This window comes from Bombina bombina, chromosome 3 (genome assembly GCF_027579735.1).
Source record: "Bombina bombina isolate aBomBom1 chromosome 3, aBomBom1.pri, whole genome shotgun sequence".
Classification (NCBI taxonomy): domain Eukaryota; kingdom Metazoa; phylum Chordata; class Amphibia; order Anura; family Bombinatoridae; genus Bombina; species Bombina bombina.
The window spans coordinates 765,884,633-765,900,122 of record NC_069501.1 but is presented as its reverse complement, the minus strand read 5'-3'; the positions used below and the strand labels follow the sequence as shown (position 1 = coordinate 765,900,122).

Here is a 15,490-nt window from a genome sequence, read left to right as displayed (position 1 = left end):
TAATATTTTTTATCTAAAATATAATTTTTCTTTAGTGGAGCTGCCCCCCTCAATTCCCTACCCCCTCCCAGATCCCTTTCCCAACATTTATTCCCCCCCTCCCTCCTTCCCATACATCTGATGTTACTGAATTTCAATGTAAGGTGCGAGCGTGCTAGTGCAGGCAAGCCCCTGCCCCCTTGTGGGCTCCCACGCAATTGTGTGCACTTGAGGGACACAGGATCCGGAACCGACCAGCGATGGGCCGCCCACCTGCCTCCCTGCTATGGCTCCCACCCACCAACAATTGGCACCATCGCTGGCCGATGCAGAGAGGGCCACAAAATGGCTCTCTCTGCATCGGTGGGTAAAAAAGGGTATTGCAGTGATGCCTCAATATTGAGGCATCACTGCAATACCTTGAAGTGTCCTTGGTCGTTAAGGGGTTAAAGGGATACTAAAACTAAAAAAAATTCTTTCATGAATCAGACAGAGCAGCGGTCACCAACCAGTGGTCCATGGACCACTGGTGGTCCACGAGAAGATGTTGGTGGTTCGTGGCACCATCAAGCATGAATTAATCTTCTCTGATGGTGTCACCCCAGTCGTGCCGTAACTCCCTACAGTGCCTGGATGGACATCAGTGAAAACCGACGGAGGAGTTAAATTACAATCTCCCTACACACATTGTGTAGTACTGCACAACTGGCGTAGCTAGATTGTATTTTTAACTCCTCCCGCACACGAGCTGCTCAGAGAAAGATGCTTCCATTCTAAAGCCAGTAGAGGTTGGTATATTCTTGGCTTGAAATAGTAGAATTAAAGTATATAAGAAAATCTTAAAAAAAAATTCTATCTTATATTTAATTTATTTTCTACCCTTTACCTGTATCTTTGTAGTAGTTTTCCTAATTCAGATGGACGTATTTTGTCTTCCTCCCCTCCATCTTCTTTTTTTAAAAAATAAAAATGTTAATTATTTTTCATTCTAATAATTTTTCTGCACACAAAGCCATTCCACCTGAATTCCAGTAATTGCCGTCTAGCAGATTAGCCATGTCCCACCAGTATTATAGTAATTGCCAGTAACATCAGTCGTGGTCAGCTCACATCCTTATTGAGAGCTTTCTGATATAAACTTAATTTATGACTCCAATGTCTGTCCATGATCCATAAGTAGTTTTGAATAATTCCTAACTGGGGAGGTAACTTGGAAGTCTTGTGGTCCTTTTAAACACAATTCTTTTTTCACACCACTTTCTGCCTCTCTATTTCCAGCTCAAAAGTTGTCAATCACCCTTCATCTGTCATTTGGAAGTATTCTCTCACTTCTGTCATTCAGTTAGTTAATTCCAAAAAATAATTTTTCAAAAAGTGTAAATATATATACATAATGTAAACTTGGCTATGGTTATACTAGCTATGTACAGTATGTGTGTGTGTAAAAAAAATCATGTTAGTGGTCCACAGGATTCAAAAATTGTGAGTTTAGTGGTCCCTGAGGTCCAAAAGTTTGGTGAACCCTGAGATAGAGCATGTAATTTTAAGCAACTTTCTAATTTACTCCTATTATCAATTTTTCTTCATTCTCTTGCTATCTTTATCTGAACAAGCAGGATCTAAGCTAAGTAGTCGGCCCATTTTTTGTTCAGCAACCTGGATAGAGCTTGCTGATTGGTGGGTGCTCGTGCTCGTAAGTTTACATTCTTTCTTTTCAAATAAAGATAGCAAGAGAATGAAGAAAAATTGATAATAGGAGTAAATTAGAAAGTTGCTTAAAATGGCATGCTCTGTCTGAATCATGAAATAAAAAATGTAGGTTTAGTGCCCCTTTAATATAACAGTGTTGGTTATGCAAAACTGGAGAATGAGTAATGAAGGGATTATCTATGTTTTTAAATTATAACATTTTTTCAAGTAGACTGTCCCTTTAAGCTTAGCAAATGCCTATCATGCACATGAAAGAGCACTACTTAAACACACTTCTTTTGCCTGGCGCAGTTAAAGCTGTTTTGTGCAAAGCTATTTAAATATATATATATAAATACATATAAAAGGTTCTCTTTTAGATGCAACAAAGAAAAAACAAATAGCCGTATTTACAATGAAAAAGATTATACGGTATATAGATAACATTTATTTAAACTAAACAGCTTAAAGAGACGTGGAAATCAAAATGAAACTTTCATGGTTTAGACAGAGCATAGCATTTTAAAGGACCACTCAATGCAGTAGACTTGTAGGGGTCGATTTAAGAAGCATCAGATGCTGCTTCCGACCCACTCCGCTTCAGTTCCGCCTGAAGCAGAAGTTAAGAAGCAGCGGTCCTAAGACCGCTGCTCCGTAACTCATCCTCCACCTCTGAGGTGGTGGACAGCAATTAGCCAGATCGAATACGATTGAACGATCGGGTTGATTGACACCCCCTGCTAGTGGCCGATTGGCCGCAAATCTGCAGGGGGCGGTATTGCACCAGCAGATCACTTTATCGATGTGGGGCAGACATGATACACTACATGGTATCCTGTCCGTCCGCACAATAATACATTTACCCGGTATAATTCGCAAGTGTATAGTAAAAAGACGAGGCAATGACACTTACTCTGAATTTCAAATAAGCAGTAGATTTTTTTTTTCTCTCCCATTTTCCGGCCCCCTGTTTCATGTGCAGACATCAGCCAATCACAGACTAGTATACGTATACCCTGTGAGCTTGTGCACATAGGGTCTTATTCCACAAAAAGTATGAATATAAAAAGAATATGTGATAATGGAAGTAAATTGGAAAGTGTCTTAAAACTGCATGCTCTATCTGAATCATAAACATTTCATTTGACTTGAGTGTCCCTTTAAGAGACTGCTCAATTTACTTATATTATCAACTATACTTCACTCTCTTGGTATCCTTTGATGAAAAGCATAACTGGATAGGCTCAGGAGCATCAATGCACTAGTGGGAGCTAACTGGTAATTGCTGGCTGCATACATCATTGGCTAACAAGATATGTTCAGCTAGATCCCAGTAGTCCACTGCTGCTCCAGAGCTTATTTTAACTATGTGTTTACCTAATTTGCAGGGGTAAAACACAGATATATACAAACAACAATGAAATAATAAAATGCTCTAACACAAAGTTGCAAGATAACAAAACAATGCAATAGCACTTAGTCTGAGCTTCAAATGAGTAGTAGATTTTTTTTCTGACAATTTTAAAAGTTATGTCTTTTTCCTCTTCCTCTGTACCATGTGACAGCCATCAGCCAATAACAAATGCATACACTTACCATGTGACAGCCATTAGCCATTCACAAATGCATACACACTTATTCTTGCACATGCTCAGTAGGAGCTGGTGACTCAAAAAAAAGACTGTGCACATTTAGTTAATGGAAGTAAATTGGAAAGTTGTTTAAAATTGCATGCTCTATCTGAATCATGACAGTTTCATTTTGATTGAGTGTCCCTTTAAGGCCTAAATTACTGAACACTTTTTAGAGCTGCTGCTTGTGCGTTAAATTCCCTAGTTGGGTAGCACGCATATAACAAGTTGAGAGTCAAAAGTTTTCACACAATCGCAAAACCTACACGCGAAAGAGCAGAACTTTGAATATCGTGACCGTGTTCACGTATTCTCCCATAGGGGCCAATTTATCAAGCAGCGGATACTGCTTATTCCGCGTGAGCCTTCCGGCTTGCCGGAAACAGGAGTTAAGAAGACCGCTGCTCCTTAACTCGTCCGCCACCTCTGAGGTGATGGACAACAATCATCCCGTTCAGACACGATCAGGATGATTGACACCCCCTGCTAGAGGCCGATTGGCCGCGTATGTGCAGGGTGGTGCATTGCCCAAGCATTTCACCAGAAATGCTTGTGCAATGGTAAATGCAGACAGCGTGTTCTGTTGGCATTTAGCAATGTTGGGTGGACATGATTCACTACAACGAATCATGCCCGGCCGACATTTGATAAATTGGCCACATAAACTTCTATAGTATGAAAAGTGGGGAAAAACTAACACCATTACTCGTGTGCAAACCAGATCATGTTTAACCAAGTGCGTTAACCTGACATGAAATATGAATATTTCACATTCCAATGTTCTTCACATAGAATAATATGTTCTATTCTTAAATACATACATATATATATATACAGTATATATATATATATATATATATATATATATATATATATATATATATATATAAACAGATGCAGGGACACGGCACACTCCAACAATTCAATCACCTGGTGCTCTGCAGGAAATATGTATACACAATCACTGGATATTACCCACGGCTTTCAGTCGTATATCCTGGGATATCCAAAAGAGCAGGCAAACACAGGATTTCCTCAATCGCCTTTATTCAGCAAGGGAAGGCTATATACCAAACGTTTCAGCTCTTGCAGGAGCCTTTCTCAATGGAAGCCAAACAGACATACAGAGAACACCCAAGACCCTCCTCTATATACCAACATAACCTAATATGTACCAATCAGAAAGCAGCATCTATGCATATCAACCGCATAGGTAACACCTGTGCTCCACGCTGTCAGTATGGGCAATTGCGGATGATATCATCAGACTGCATCTGTGTGAGCATACATAGACTCTACCAGTTGTCATAGAGACAGGCGTAGAAAGCATATGCACAGCTGTTACACAAAGAGCAGAGAAGACATGTAAACGTAGTGCCGCTGTCAGAGTGATAAAACACCATAGATAAAAGAAATCCCCTCTGGAGTTATCTTGATACCGTGTGAGTATAGAGGGTAACCCAGATTCTGCAGTTTTATCCATTATTAATCGTTGCGCTATGTTGTGCTTATGATATTTTCTTTAGGTTCTCGATAGAATATATTTATATATGTTTAGTCACTTAATTTGGGTGATTTCTTTTATCTATGGTGTTTTATCACTCGGACAGTGGCACTACATTTACATTTCTTCTCCGCTCTTTGTGTAACAGCTGTGCGTATGCTTGCTACGCCTGTCTCTATGACAACTGGTAGCGTCAGGCAGATGCGGTCTGATAATGTCATCCGCAATCGCCAATACTGACAGCGTGGAGCACAGGTGTTACCTATGCGGTTGATATGAGTAGGTGTTGCTTTCTGATTGGTACATATTAGGTTATGTTGGTATATAGGGGAGGGTCTTGCGTGTTCACTGTATGTCTGTTTGGCTTCCATTGAGAAAGGCTCCTGTGAGAGCCGAAACGTTTGGTATATAGCCTTTCCTTGCTGAATAAAGGCGAAAGAGGAAATCCTGTGTTTGCCTGCTCTTTTGGATATCCTAGGATATACGACTGAAAGCCGTGGGTAATATCCAGTGATTGTGTATACATATTTTCTGCAGAGCACCAGGTGATTGAATTGTTGGAGTGTGCCATGTCCCTGCATCTGTATCCCAGGATATACGGCTGCCAGCCGTGGGTAATATCCAGTAATTGTGTGTATATATATATATTATATATAAATATAAAATGGTAAAAAAAATATTATTATATATTGGTGTATATATATATATATATATATATATATATATATACACACACAGGTATATATATATTTATATATATATATACATATATATATATATATATATATATATATATATATATATATATATATATATATATATATATAGGAATCTCTATTTTAAAATACATAGAACATATTCCCCTATGTGAAGAACATTGGAATGTGAAATATTTACAGCAAATACACAGTAATACACTTTATTTAAATATAAACATTGCATAAATATGGTTTACATGTTTTCAGCTACTTAGCTGCAAAGGGCTCCAATGTACGTATATATTTGTTTATATATATGAATACGTATGCATCTCTATGTATGCCTTTTTTTTCTAACATGTGAGACCTCATATCTTTGAGCCATTTTTTATGTAATTTTGTTTTTTTAAATAATTTTTAGTAGACAGTTATTATGAGTGTAACTGTACTTCGAAATGTAATTTTGATGTATTTTGTGCAACTTTTTAGTCTCAACTCTTAAGTCTCGCTATCCTGACTTTGCTGAATGAAATTGCGCTCAAGCGAATGCATTTACTTTTAACTTGTAACACGCATGCTACCTCTGACACGCAAAGAGGCGCGATAAACCTCTTTTTGCTTGCACGCAACACTTAGAGCCCCACTTGTAATCTAGCACTAAAGCATGTTATTTTTTCACTTTTATGTCCTCTTAGTGACTTGTGTTAAAGCAATGTCATGTCATGTTTGGACTTAGGAAAAAAATATATAATTTGTGATTTTAAATGCACTGGTTTACATAAGTGTACATATCATTTATCTCAATAAATTCTGTGCTATGGTTTAGCGCTTATTGATCAAATTATCTTAAACATTCCCATCTTCATAGTGCACCTCAATATTAAAGTGATTACTTTGTCATTGTAAGATGAATTACAGAGTGTGAGACCATAATGCCACGTGTATCATATTGTGCTATTATTTTCATTACACTTTTTTTTCATTACAACAAAAAGTTGAAGCTCAGTAGGTAAACTTCTTCCGTCCATAAATATGAAATATATTGATTAAAGATGAAGTTGGATGAATTTCAAACTTTTAAATCAGACTGTCTGAATCCTAATCTATCACCCGTATTCTATAAAACTCATTGCATTCTTAATATACCCTTGGGCACAGCAGCCTAGTTAAATTTTAATAGATGTCTATACTGAGCTGAACTATTACAGCTTACAAAATATTTCAGCACTTGATTTTGTGGTTGGAGCTTTAATTTTATGTGGTATAATTACTTTCAAATCAATAAGAGACCATTAAACATTGCACTTCAGATTACAAATAAAGGTTGTGCCACTGAAGGAAGTGTTCCAACTGATCAATATTGCCAAACACACTTACCAATAAAACCTGAGGAAGGAGGATTTGGTTGGATCTTTTCATTACTGTTCTCTTGTATTATTTTCCACAGCTCCCATGTAAACTTTGGGTGAAGGATGTAAAAGGGCTGATCTGGATTTTTTTTACGATGTTGTTCATAAGGTGGGAAAAGATTGTAGTCTGGTTTGTGATACCACTATAAAAAGAGCAATAAAACAAAACAATGAAATGGTTGGTATGGTAACTAAATATATATCTTTATCCATACAGCTATATCTAGAGAGAGGGGGGTAGCATACACATATATTTAAACACACACACTAAATGGGTTTCCCATAAGATTATTATTATTATTATTATTATTATTATTATTTTTAAAGCCGTGATGTTTCAGGAGTCATATCCCCTTCCAAAAGTGTCTATCTATATACAGTATATATATATATATATATATATATATATATATATATATATATATATATATACTGGGGTTTGTATACTAACAAAAGTATTTACCCTTACCGTATGAAGGTCTGCATAATAAGGGGAAGGATCCCAAGCAACTAAAGTGACATCCTTGTACAGTGAACTGTCAGCAAAATGATGGTTTGGGTTGGTAAGAATCTGCAATTAGAAACAATACACAGATTGTTTAAATAAAAATTGGATGTTAAAGAATGCAAATGAATCTCATGGTACTGAGTACAAAAAAATCAAAACAAAAACAAAGCAAAACTAAAATAAATATGCTTGGAAAACTATTCCCGAAAGTCTTCAAGTGATGGCCAATAGCTCTCTGCTATTTCCCCCAATCCAGTAATGACAATATGGCCTCACAATAAAACAAAATCTGTACACGTGTTTTATAAAAATATTTTCTGCACCATAACCAAGACTTCCATTAAATGTATGAGTATGTTGTAATTCAACCCTAATTGGTTCTTGCCACATACACATTCATATTTAAATATGTATTTACATTTCATAAAAATAATATAATAAACCATTTGAATAAAGCAATTTGTTTACATCTTATTAACTTACCAAATAAAGTATCTACAATTAGTAAGATATTAAAGTTAAAATATGTATCTACCTTTTTATTTTTTATTTATTATTTCTTCTAGGCGATAAGCCTGCCCAGAGGGCAATCTCTGTTTGAAAAAAAACCAATTTTACAAAAAATAAAACATGTAAAATTACAGAAAAATATAAACAAAGCTATCCAAAATAAAAAATGAAAACCTAAACTAAAACCTCCATAAAAATAAAAAATCCCCCCAAAATAAAAACACGCCCTAATCTAATACTAAACTAACAATAGCCCTTAAAATGGCCTTTTGTAGGGCATTGTCCTAAGTTAAACAGCTCTTTTACTTAAAAAAATTACCAATTTCCCCTAACAGTAAAACCCCCCACCCAAACAACCCACTCAAAATAAAAAACTAACACTAACAAAACCTTAAAAGGGCATTCAGCTCATTTACTGCCCTTAAAAGGGCAATCAGCTCTTTTACAGTTCATTAAATCCCTAATGGCGGTCCTCAGCAACAGTTTTCAGCGGCGGTCCTCAGCAGCAGTCTTCAGCTGTGGTGATCCTCAGCAGCATGGAGCTCCTCTTCATCCGATCTCCAGCGTACACTAAAAATTGAATGCAAGGTACCGCAATCAATTTTGGGTACCTTGCATTCCTATTGCATGAAATTTTTAAATCAGCCAATAGGATTAGAGCTACTAAAATCCTATTGGCTGTTCAAATCAGCCAATAAGATTTCAGTAGCTCTTGTCATATTGGCTGATTTTTAAATTTCAGCCAACAGGAATGCAAGGTACCCCAATAAATATGGGGTACCCTCTATTCAATCTTCAGTGTGTGTCGGACGATCGCATATAGAGGAGCCTCCATGCCGCTGTGGACCGCCGCAGCTGAAGACCACCACTGAGAACCGCCGCTGAGGATCAGTGCATCAGGGAAGCCAGTTTTGCACCTCTGTGCCGCCTTCACTCCGGATGAAGATAGAAGATGATGGAAGAAGACCTTCTCCGCCGGACTTCAGGAACGGTGAGTACCTATTTGGGACTTAGTTTTAGGATTTTTTTTTTTATTTTTGGGGGTGTCTTTATTTTTAATATTAGGGCTTTAATGGGCTGTAAACAAGCTGAATGCCCTTTAAGGGCTGTAAAAGTGCTGAATGCCCTTTAAAGGGCAATGCCCATACAAATGCCCCATTTAGGGGCAATGGGTAGTTAAGGTTTTTTAGTGTTATTTTTTTTTATTTTAGGGAGTTTGGTGGGCGAGGGGTGTTTACTGTTAGGGGGACTTAGTATTTTTTGAACGTAAAAGAGCTGTTTAACTTATTTTTGTTTTTGTTTGGGGGGGCTTTTTTATTTCATAGGGATTAGGTTTAATTTTTTTTATTTTTTTCTGTAATGTTAGACTTTTTTATTTTTTGTAATGTTAGATTAATTTTTTGTAATTTAATGTTAGGATTTTTTATTTTAAGTGTAATTTTTTAGTAATTGGGGTTAATTTAGGGGGTGTTAGGTTAGGGGGCTTAACATTAGTTAATAATTAATAATAATTATAATAATTATAATAATTAATAATAATTAAATTAGTTATTTGCGTTGCGGGGGGTTGGTGGTTTAGTAGTTAATGCGATGTGGGGGTTTGTCGTTTTAGGGTTTAATAGTATAAATAGTTAGTTGGCGTTGTAGGGTTTGTTGGTTTAGGGGTTAATATTGTAATTTATTTAATTGGCGTTGTGGGGGTTTGGCAGTGTAAGGGTCAGGTAGTTTCTGTTGTGGGAGTTTAGCGATTTAAGGGTTGTTTTTTTTGTTAATACTTAGTACGGACGGTTATGTTTATTTTTTTTCTTAAAACTTTGTGTGGGTGTTTAGTTTTCATTTTTTTATACTTTGTGCGGGCAGTTAGTTTTTTTCCTTAATACTTCGTGCGGGCGGTTATTATTTTTTTATTTCTTTCTTGCGGGTGGTTACGTAGTTTTTAGTTATTTCATGCGGGTGGTTGCGTGTTTTTTTTTTTTTTTTAAGGCTTAGTTTGCCTACGCTGCATCCAGGTGGATTCCGAAAATGGTAGGGTGGTCAAAGAATCTACCTGTGGTGGATTCTTTCATCACGCTGCCATTTTTGGAATCCACCGGAAAGCAGCTTTGCTGCATCCAGGTGGATTCTTTTGGCTGTGCCAACATTCCTTTGAGGATACGTGCGCCACAGGACGCATTACAAACGCGATTATAGTATAGATTATTGAGTCTTTCATTAATGTCATGAAATTATTAAACTTTCTAAATAAACTACAAAGAGTAGAATGAAAAATGTTAATTAGTTATTGGGAAATTTTACAACTGGTAAAGTTTTCAATATTGTTATATATTTATATGGACAAAAATAAATTATAATAGTTATTTATAAATAAAGTATAATAAGCAATGCGACAACAGATTTAATTTAAAAAGCACTGAGGAAATCAAAGCATAAGCTGCACACTGCCACATTTCAACATACTCTAGACAGACTTATTCTAGACAAACCCAGTGAACACAAAATCTATATTTAGCCAGAGGCTTTAGGATTATCAATGATTTTACAGAAGTGATTTCAGTGTCTATGGAAAGGAAGGTTGTACATTAATGAACCACAGGGTGGCACTGTTGTATAAAGATATAAGTAAAACTTTTAATAAAAAAAAACAGTTGATTTAAATTGTTTTGAAATAAATACTGCAAATATTTGTATGCATCGTCAGCATATTTCACTGATAACAAAAGCAGAAATTTAGGTCAAAACGATAAACTAGTTAATAAATACTAGCTGTTTCTGATGGATTTCTAAAGCACAATCAAATGTAGGAAAACATTTTTTAATGGTTTTGTACTCTTGGTCGATAATGTACTGTATTTTATAAATAAAAGTGGTTCCAATACAGGGTATTGTGCTTGCTACTTGTAGATTGCCTGGAAACCAACCCCTTGAAAGCTTTTTGCATTCGCTATTTTTTTAAATTACAAAGGCCATTTCAGTAGTAAGTAGCTCTCATCTTAGACTGTATGTGTTTTTTTTGTTATTGTAATTAGGTATACAAGTTTTAAAATGTAGGAATTTGCACTTTGTAAAATGGTTATCGTCTTTTCTTTGCATTATAGGCTGTTTTTAAATCTGAGAGAAATTTGCTAAAAATTATTATGGCAAAACTAGAGGGAAATACAAATTAATGAGCACTATCAGCACGCATATTCATTACCTAAACAAAACATTCCGGCCTTAGAAACAGGTATTTTCAAGGTGGGATTAGTGTAGCTCTGGTTGTTCATTATCTATTCTATTGGGTTCTTATAAAGCGTGGCTATTCACCCGTAAGGGTCTCAAGGCACTGATGGATACTGATCTGATGTGGATAGTTATGCAGTTCAGTCGAAGAGCCAGGTTTTGAGGTGCTTTCTGAACTTTGTTTTACCAACAATATTGTGATTGCCACAATGTAGGGATTTATCCAAATAGTTAACCCTAAAACAAAAACAAATCCTAAACATAAGCTTTACACTATCATTAACCCTTACACTATCATTAACCCTGACCTGAGCATTGCTAAAGTGAGATGCCATGGAAGAGCAGATCTCTGTATAGATGGCTTGACCTACTATATTGTGGATGTGGCACTGCATTGATATAGTGTGTGTAATAATAACATCCCAGCTTGTGGTGGGCTAGGATTGTAAGAGTGGATCAGGCAGACCACAGTATAGAAGTTAGAGGTCCCAGAGGAGGTTCACACCGAGTAGCTAGTAAGTTTAGGACATCAATTACTGTTCCAGTCAAACTTTTGGAGGGTGGAACAGACAACCAGTTGACAGTATTGAGGTCCCAGTTTGGTTAAATTAGAAAGTCCTGTGTATCCTTTGTCATTTCTAGTTTACAAGCACTTAAGTGGATGTGGTGTATGTAATGTATATTACCATGAGTAGCTATTCAGCGCCTGCAGAACATCCATTAAATGGACAGTAAACATCAGAATTTTTGTTGTTTAAAAAGGTAGATAATCCCTTTATTACCCATTCCCCAGTTTTGCATAACCAACACTGTTATAATAATACTTTTTACCTCTGTGATTACCTTGTATCTAAGCCTCTGCAAACTGCCCCCTTATTTCAGTTCTTTTGACAGACTTGCATTTTTAGCCAATCAGTGCTGACTCCTAGGAGCTTCACGTGTCTGAGCTCAATGTTATCTATTTGAAACACATGAACTAATGCCCTCTATTGGTGAAAAACTGTCAAAATGCTTTCAGATTAGAGGTGGCCTTCAATGTCTAAGAAATTAGCATATGAACCTCCTAGGTTTAGCTTTCAACTAAGAATACCAAGAGAACAAAGCAAAATTGGTAATAAAAGTAAATTAGAAAGTTGTTTAAAATTGCATGCCCTATTTAAATCATGAAAGTTTTTTACTTTACTGACCCTTTAAAGTGGATACATTCCAATAGTTTTCTTTCAGGAATCAGATAGTGTATACAATTGTAAACAAATTTCTAATTTACTTGTATTATCAAATTTGCTTCATTCTCTTGGTATCCTTTGCTGAACTACTGGGAGATAGCTAAACACATCAGGTGGGTGAATAACATGAGGCATATTTGTGCGGTTCAGAGCAGAGAGAGAAGGGCGCCTCCTAGTGTAGCCAATTTTTATAAAGAGAATAATGCAAAAGTAAGCATACTCACAATGTGTGAAGGCAGAGATAATGCCTAGGTTAACGGTCTGGGAACTTCACAGTGTCCCAGCTGACTGTGCACTATGCTGAGGGCTGCTCCTCCCAAACGCAGAAAGTGTATCTGTAATCTGGAAATCAAGAGAGAAAACAAGAGGGCGACCCCTAGTGCAGATCAATATTGAACCAGTAATGAATATCTGCTACTGCTTGCGAATGGATACTCACAGAAAGTATTGCACCCTATAGTGCAAATGTAGCATACTAGGAATATTATGGTGTCCTAGTGCACATATCCACCCAAAAAGCACTGTCGTGATGTGAGGTGAACTTCAAGTGTATCAGGATGATGAAAAAGCAGAGAACTCCAGTATCGATATAAAAATGTTTAATTAAAAAATACACAGATCTACAATGACATCTGTAGTAAAATTGCAACGCGTTTCTAAGCGCTAACCACGCTTTTTCCTCAGGCAAATGATATTGAATATACTGGAGTCTCTTACATATATACCCCTGTGTAGGCTTAATGGGATCAGCTGTAGCTCATTAGAACAGGTGCTGCATGAATTCACTCCCTAGATATTCTAACCGGATGTTACAGATAATACCAGTGATACAATACGATGTGCAAAACAAATGTCTAATATATAGAACCTACTAATCCTTCTCAACATATATAGACTAGAATCAAAGACATATATAGATGTCCTGAGATTTGAGCTCTATGAGTTGTCTTAAATGTTAAGAACAGTGTTATAAATGGTTATGAATATTCGTGATGTTATTTATACATGTATATGTAAAGTGTATTATTGCGACATGCGCTGTTTTTATATCCGTTTTTATTCCTTGATTGTATTTGTAAAAAGAACCCTAGGTGTAAATAATAAGCTGTAAAAAGGTATAGTCTTATGTTTCTTAACAGAGAAGGGGTGTGTATAATTCAACGAATAGGGATGTTATGATAAATATCCAATCCTATTGCTTCGTCAGAATAAGGTGTGCCGCGCCAAACCAATGGAAGTGCTGTGTCCAAAAAAACCCGATCATGTGATGTGTTGCTCCATTTGATTGGGGCTAAGGGTGTGTGTCGAATGACGTGGAAATTATGTTAGGATGCGTGCGATGACTCTCATAGAAACAATATCTGTTACTAATGTTGCTATGTATGAGCATGACGTGTCCGTGCAACTACTGTGAAAGGGAGTGTGATTGGGCCGTGGTGGATGGCTGATGCCTCAATGGGTGAAAAAGATGCACTAAGTGAGCGTTCACAAACTACCTACGTGACTGAATGTGTATATTACATAAGTGTAAGGACCGCATACCTTATATATATATATACCCATCAATCCTAATATCCCATATTACTACCACTTACCAAAGATTCATAAACAAATCCATAATCCTCCCGGCCGACCAATCATTGCGGGTATGAATAGTCTTACCGATAACCTTTCACTATACATCGATCATTACCTCCAAAGATATGTTATCCAACTTAGATCCTATATAAAAGACACTACCGATTTACTACAAAAATTATCTGAAATTAAAAAAGAACAACATCTAATTTGGGTATCTTGTGATGTTAGTTCTCTTTATTCTAATATCACACATGACATAGGCTTAGACTCTGTAGACAGTTATCTTAGTGAAGATCCATATATGTCTGACATTCAGAAGAATTATCTGCTCAAACTTATACATTTCATATTAACTCATAATTATTTTAAATTTCTAGATAGTTTCTTCCTTCAGACCAAGGGAACGGCCATGGGGACCAGATTTGCTCCCAGTTTTGCAAATTTATTTATGGGCACTTTTGAAACCAAGTACATCTATGATGCAAAATGGGAGCAAAATCTGGTCTTCTATGGCCGTTATTTAGACGATCTATTGTTTGTTTGGAGGGGTTATTAAAAATGATGATAATAATATGGGAATCCAATTTACTTGGAACACCCAAACAGATAAAATCGATTTTTTAGATGTGACCCTAATGTGGGGAGAGGATAATGGCATTCAGTCATGTACCTTTTTCAAACAGGTAGACAGTAATAATTTTTTGGATTACTTTAGCAACCATCACACTAGTTGGAAGACCAATATTCCATACAGCCAGTTTAGGAGGATTCGGCGTAATTGTACAGATATAAATACTTACGACACACAAAGCATACTTCTCAAAAATAAATTCAAGGAAAAACACTATCCAGAAGAACTAATAGAATCAGGCTTTCAAAAAGCACGTTCTCTAAATAGAGGAGATTTGTTAAAACCAAAAATTCCAAATAAACCCATAAATGATGACTCACATTTTGTATCTTCATTCATCACTAGATATAATAATAATTATAAGGAGATAAAAAAGATTCTGTTTAAACACTGGCCATTACTTAAACGAGACCCCATTTTCAAAATAATATTACAAGATAAACCCAGATGTACATTTAAAAGAGCTCCTACTATCAAGGAAAAACTGGCACCTAGTAAGGTCGTTATGTGCAAACGTAAGTTAAAAACTCCTCACAAGAGCACTCACAACTCTATGATGTCAAACATAGGAACTTATAGATGCAATAAAAATAGATGCAATATGTGCAAGTATATAACGAATGGCCTTAAAAACATTATATCCAATAGCACTGGAGAATCCTTTGCAATTACTCAAAGAATAACATGCAACTCCAACTATGTAGTGTACTGTATAACATGCTTGTGTGGCCTACAATATATAGGTCGCACCTGTAGAAAAATTAGACAAAGATGGTCAGAACATTTGAGATGCATTCTGAAGAGGTCTGATAAATATAGTACCTCTAGGCACCATTCTTCCACACATGGCACAAATAACTGTGTCATGAATATCACCCCATTGGAAATTATTCCTGCCCTAAGTT

At 36.3% G+C, this 15,490-nt stretch overlaps 1 protein-coding gene across 4 annotated transcripts in view; it reads right to left on the bottom strand.

The window, feature by feature from the left end:
* ST6GAL2 (ST6 beta-galactoside alpha-2,6-sialyltransferase 2) overlaps nucleotides 1-15,490 on the bottom strand; it is a 251,537-nt gene that overhangs the window by 28,515 nt on the left and 207,532 nt on the right. For all 4 annotated transcript variants that reach the window (XR_008401416.1, XM_053707623.1, XM_053707625.1 and 1 more), the window contains 2 exons: nucleotides 7,380-7,481; nucleotides 6,879-7,053 (listed from right to left, as the gene is read on the bottom strand). Coding sequence is in view for 3 of the 4 variants with exons in the window: in XM_053707623.1 (XP_053563598.1) it covers nucleotides 6,879-7,053; nucleotides 7,380-7,481 (277 nt within the window). In the remaining variant the exon portion in view is untranslated. The remainder of the gene's footprint in view (nucleotides 1-6,878; nucleotides 7,054-7,379; nucleotides 7,482-15,490) is intronic.